Source organism: Orycteropus afer, unplaced genomic scaffold (genome assembly GCF_000298275.1).
Source record: "Orycteropus afer afer isolate SDZICR_OR568_19922 unplaced genomic scaffold, OryAfe1.0 scaffold00821, whole genome shotgun sequence".
Classification (NCBI taxonomy): Eukaryota; Metazoa; Chordata; class Mammalia; order Tubulidentata; family Orycteropodidae; genus Orycteropus; species Orycteropus afer.
Genome location: NW_006922408.1, coordinates 218,907 through 225,127, shown reverse-complemented (window position 1 = coordinate 225,127; position 6,221 = coordinate 218,907). Strand labels below are relative to the sequence as shown.

General features: G+C 37.9%; 1 protein-coding gene and 1 non-coding gene across 2 annotated transcripts in view; both read right to left on the bottom strand.

The window, feature by feature from the left end:
- Positions 1-838: 838 nt before the first annotated feature.
- The window catches only part of RPS7 (ribosomal protein S7), an 8,964-nt gene continuing 3,581 nt past the window's right edge, over positions 839-6,221 (bottom strand). The window contains exons 5-6 of the mRNA XM_007957888.2: positions 1,522-1,672; positions 839-916 (exon numbers count right to left, since the gene is read on the bottom strand). Of these exons, the coding sequence (XP_007956079.1) occupies positions 839-916; positions 1,522-1,672 (229 nt within the window). The remainder of the gene's footprint in view (positions 917-1,521; positions 1,673-6,221) is intronic.
- LOC122151844 lies at positions 991-1,199 on the bottom strand. The gene has a single exon (XR_006164298.1). It is a non-coding gene; the product is annotated as a small nucleolar RNA SNORA73 family (small nucleolar RNA).

Genomic DNA, 6,221 nt, shown 5'->3' with positions numbered 1-6,221 from the left:
TACTTTGGTCACACTGTCCGAACAGACTTTCCCTGGAGAAGGATATCATGCTTGGTAAGCAATAAAAAAAGGGAAGACCCTCAACAAGATGCACACAGTAGCTGCAATAAGCTCAAGGAAAACAGATTCTGAGGAAGGCAAAGAACCCAGCAGTGTTTCACTTTATTGTACATAGGGTCACTTTGAGTTGCAACCAACTTGATGGCAGTTAACATTTTCATGTATGGCTTCCCAAGAGAAATATACAATTCCTGAGATTAACGCACTGTGCTGGGAACTAAGAAGGGCAAGATATTATTTTACCATATACTTTAGTCAGAGAACTATGTCCCAGAACAAAGGCAAAGCATTATCCTGTAGATCCTTCAAAGTACTACATGTATCCACTGTAATACAAACAGAATACAAGCACAAGTTGGTTTGAATCATCCCTGGAATTTACCTTTTATGCTGTTTCTTTTATCAGTCCAAGCCATTCCTTTCTGAGCAAATTTTGCCTGCCATTCACGTCTCACAGTACCTATTCATTCTTAGGGTGAACCAGGTTAAAGTGCCAAAATTTGACATTTTTGGCAGTTTCTTAAGATTAAACCTATTACAACATCAAAAGTCTATCCTCATATATACCAATTTTTCTGGCACAAACTATGGATACTCTTTGCTCAAAATCTTCAATGTTTTAATGTCTTCTGTTTGTGCAACATCTGTGTCTTTGAGTTTTTGTATGAAGCTATTAGTAATGTAGACAGCAAGGTACACTCACATATCTGGAATTCTGAAAGACACTGTGCCAAGGCCGAATATTGTGAATGATACTTTTATTTAGTCATTTCTGTGTTTACAACTGAAACTCTGGGAATTCAAAGTTAACATCCTTGCCCGTAAGCTTCTTATACACACCAGAAAAAGTTTCAACCTAAAAGAAAAGAAAAAACTCATCACAAATCTTTTAAATACATATCCTAACCTTAAAACATAATGCTTTTATTAAATTGTATCACCATGGTTTTCTCCTCAGCAACCAGATACAGAAAAGATAAGGAATACATAGGACCATGCCCTCATCAGTCCAAAGACTGGAGACCACATGATCTCCAATGTTATGGCACAGGAATATACACCACTTCACTAGAGTACTGTACTCCTTTACACCACATGGACAGAGCCACTGACTGACCTCCAATGGCTGTCCACATTATTTTCTACCAGTTCTCCCCAGATCCTAATACCCTCCTCTGTCTACCGAGTCTACAAGAATACAGAGTCTTGCTATAAGTCAGATCATAGAATCGTGTATTCCATTTCTCCCAATTTTAAAGGCACAGAGAATTTCAAGTATCCAATTTAAAAAAAAAAAATCCCAATTTATAACCTGACATATATAATCCAAATCAAATAGGTCAAGGTATACAGGAAAACAGGTTTCACAAATAATTGATTCTGGGTTATACTCAGAGACACATTATACAGCATTCTACTTTTGTATTTCAACCTTTCTGTAATTAACAGTTAATCTGTTACCTTGTGTTCTACATTGTTCTGTTGTGCTTTGTCCAAATGAACCTTTATAAGCCGGCTGCCATCCAGTTTCACACGGATTCTCTTGCCCACAATCTCACTTGGGAAAACCAAGTCTTCAAGGATTGCATCGTGCACAGCTGTCAGAGTGCGGCTTAAAGAAAATAATTATAAACTTAAGTAATCTCAATGGTTCTCCAGTGAACCCCAGAAACGTACCTCTTTAATTCAAAATGTGGTAAATTCCTTAAACACTAATTTTCAAATAGCTACATTTAGCCTATCAAACCAAAACCTAACCAGAAAAGGGTTAAGAAGCAGCTTATTAAAACACTTAAGATTATTTAAAGTTTGATACCATGTAAATTACACATATACCAAACGATTACAAGTGATTATCTCCAGGGAATGGGAGATGAGGACTTTTTATGATGTTTATTTCCACTCATAATTTCTCAATTACTTTATTGCAATGACCTCTTTACTAGTCTCACTTATCTCCAAAACCATTCTTTGCTTCTCATTTTGTCCAAGTAATCTTTCCAAACACTGAAGTGATTTTTCCCTACTAAAAATCCTTCAAGAGCTCTCCTCAGCCACTGTAAGAATATTCCTCTCTACCTGCTGACAAGCCTTCCTTTTTCTCTAAGAAACAACTGAAGCAATATTCCACACCATCAAAGGCAGCATTATATCCCCAGCTGTGGAACAGTAGCCCCTCCATGTAGATCCAATTGTTTCTGTTCACATACTGTACTCCATTCATTTATGTACTTGTCCTGTCTCCAAGTAGACTGTAAGTTTTTGAGGGCAAGACTGTGTTTTTATTAACATCTAATACACACTTGATATTTAATAGTAACTGCCACTCTAAGAGTACCTATGATGCAAGGATCTTGCTAAATATTCCGTTTTATCATTACAATATACCTGAAATGACAGATGTGAACTTAGTTTCAACATTTAGAGAAATAAAAGTACCTTGCCCAAATCAGAGAGCTAATTAGAGTAGAGCCATGATTTGAACCAGAGCCTTTAACTCCTATAATACACCCATACTGCTGGGCTATAATCATTCACTTATTTTCTTTGTTTATTGTGTGTAGGGTGGAAGGTGTATGACTGCTAACCAGAAGTCTGGTGGTTCAAACCTACCAGCCACTCCTTGAAAGGAAGATTGGGCAATCTACTTCCATAGTGATACTGCCTCAGAAAATCAAGGAGGGGTTGCTGTGATCAGATCCAACTTGACAGCAGTAAGTCTGGAGTTTTATCGTGCTTTGGGTATAAATTTACACAGCAAAATTTGTTTCACATTTAACAGTTTGGGTACATTGGATTTCATACCCCAATTACCATCCCCAACCCTAATCTACTCTTCTCCCCTCTCTTTTCTATAATCCCCTACCCCCCGCCACCCTTCTAAACTATACACTCCTGGTCTGTCCAGCTATCCTTCTTTGTGACTGGTACCACTCTGGTGCCCCCATGGCCAAGCGCTCCAAGAGGTGTGTACCTCCATAGGGTAGGTTAAGTGCATCACCCTCAATTAGTGTTCTGCATGTTAAGTCTTCCTACTTTTGGGCTGAGAGCTAATCCTTGGGAGTCCCATCTCAGGCCCAAAGGGTATCCCAGGGCCACAGTCTCGGGGATCCCACCAGACTCCTTCGGACCAGTAATTCCAGTTATTATTGCGTTTTTGAATTTTGTTCCACATTTTTCCTCCCACTCTAACCAAGATCTCCAGTTTTGATCCCTTCTCAAGTCATTCACTTATTTTTCAACATATCAACCATTCATGGAAACTGACAATGGAATCTTGTACCTCTTGTAGTAACACAATCAAATCAATAATTTTCCTGGCTGACTTATGAATGAAAAAGTTTCATTAATTCCAAACTTTTCTGGTATCTGCCATGTACCACAGGGAGTTCTGGTAGTCTAGTGCCTAAGGCATTTGACTGCTAACCAAAAGGCTGGCAGTTCAAACCCACCAGTCACTTCTTGGAAGAAAACTGGGCAATCTACTTCTGTAGAGATATTGCCTCAGAAATCCAAGAAAGGGTTGCTATCAGTTGAATTGACTCAATGGCAGCAAGTTGTTTTTTTTTTTTTTAACACGTACCACAGGTTGTTAGGTTTAGGTCAAAAAACGATTCTTCCTTTCTGTACTAACCCTTAAGGCATGCTGTAGCTCTTAGGTGGCTTACCTTGTATTATAATTATTTGCTAGGTCTTATTCACCCCACAATAAACCATGCAATACTTACTGGTATTTCCTACCTGGAAGCACCCAGAATATATAATTAACATCTGAGAAAGGGCTAAACAGAAGCTAGTATAATGACAATCAAATGACTGCCACAAGGTCTTACTGTTCCATAGCCACAAAAGCATATTAAATATAAACATAAACCATTTTGGCAGCAAGGTTGAAGGAAATCACTTCTCAAATCCATTAGCACCTTTCAGAAAGCCAGTTAGACAGCCAGCTCAATTATTCACTGCTACTCATTCCTTGAAGCATGCTCTTACTCTTAAGGGCACTCAGAATGTACACAAATACAGAAATTTGTTAATTACTTCAAAAGTTAGAGTAGCACCAATGCTCACTGCAGCACTATTCGCAATAGCCAAAACAACCTAAATATCCATCAGCAGATGACTGGATAAACAAAATATGGCACATACAATGAAATACTACTCAGTCAGTAAGAAAAATGAAGTCTTGATATATGCTACAGATATAGATAGAACTTAAACACGTTGTTGTTATGTGCCGTCAAGTTGGACCCAACTCACAGGGACCCCTCCTTGGGTTTCCAAGGCAGTATCACTATGGAAGTAGATTACCCAACCTTTCTTCCAAGGAGTGGTTGGTGGGTTTGAACCGCCAGCCGTCTGGTTAGCAGTTAAGTGCCTTAGCCACTACGCTACCTGAGCTCCTCTTAAACACATTACAATAAGTGAAAAAAGTCAATCACAAAAGGACAGATATGATATGACCTCACTTAAAAAAAAAAAAAAAAAACCCAAACCCACTCCATCAAACCAATTGACTCACAGTGACCCAGCAAAACAAAGCAGAACTGCCCCACAGGGTTTCCAAGTCTGTAAATCTTTATGAAAGGCTTATCTTTTTCCCAAAGCAGGTGGTGGGTTTAAACTCAACCTTTTGGTAAGCAGCTGAATGCTTTAACCACTGTGCCACCAAAGTTCCTTCAACTTATAAAAAAGGCAAAAGAGAAAAAGAGTAGAATGAAAGCTATTAAGTCATCAGATACCAATGTTGTCTAAATTTTTTTCCAAGGAGGCAATGCAGTTTTATAATCACAAGCCTACAGCTGAAGCATTTCAGAGAAAGAATAACTGACTCTGCTACAGGTAACAGAAGCCAAAAAAATATATAAACATGTGTTCAACCTGTGTAGAAAATAACTCTACTAAAGTAGTGACAGTGAAGATAAATCTGACGGCAGAAAAACAGATTCGAAGAGTGACAGAATCTCCATAACCTACCAACTACATCTCTGTGAGGAGGAACATAGGATTTTACAGTTAACAAACCAAATCACTAGGAATATAGTAAAGTCATTACCTGAGAAAATCTGGAAAATAAAGACTTGCAGGTGAGGGAAAATTAAGGTCGCAGATTTGGGAATCAGATGGGTGCAAAGCATTTGAATGTGTCACTTTTATACTCAAGTCCTAATCTGAGTTCTCAGAATTGAGATTATGAAGTATAAAGCAATAGGGATCAGTATCATGGTTAACAAACCTAATCTTATCTCCTGTATTTGAGCTCTTGCAAACTATCTGGAACACAAAGTAACACCCCTAAACTTTTATGCCATTCCAACTACCTATAAATCAAGTGGAAAGAAACCCTAGCACGTAACTTTCCAGCCTCATCCACTGTTACCCTTCCTTTCTACACACCATGATATAACACCTACCTAATGTAACATCCACGTACAATACTAGATTCTCATCACTTCCTATTTTCTAGTGGTTTTAGTAAACAGTGTTGAGTTTTATTAAAAAACCAAAATGTGGTACAGGCAGTCCCTGACCTACTTTGTATCTGAGTTACAACAAATCACGCTTATGACCACCCATTTTTTTGTTCATCTTACCATTAGCAATATGTACTACACACAATGTTGATGTCATCATATCTGCAAATTTATATGTAATGTCTTGAACCCCAACAAAAAATAAAGATTGGATTTAAAAAGATACTGATAATGAAAGGCAGTAATAATGAGACTTTAAAAAAAAAAAAACTTACATCATAACCATTTTACAATGGAATCTCAGTACAAAGCCCCATCATAAATTAGGGACTACCTGTTCTATTATAACTAGCTGTAATGAACACATTCTCTAAGCTTTAGGCAAGTTTTTTCATCCCTTTAATCAAGAGAATAATACAAGTTGTATATTTCATAAGGTTGTTGCTTATCTGGCAATCAGAGGGATTCTACAACATTTTATCTCAAACTGGTCCCTAAGAAAACATCTGCAGCAGGGGCCATCAAGCTCAATTGGCATAACATACTATACAAAACACTGTTCCACCTCCTACTTTGGTGAGTAGCGACTGGGATGTTAAAAGCTAGCAAGCTGCCATCTAGATGCAACGATGGATCTCTCCTCGTCAAGAGCAAAGAAGAAAGAAGAAAACCAAAATTAATGGAAAC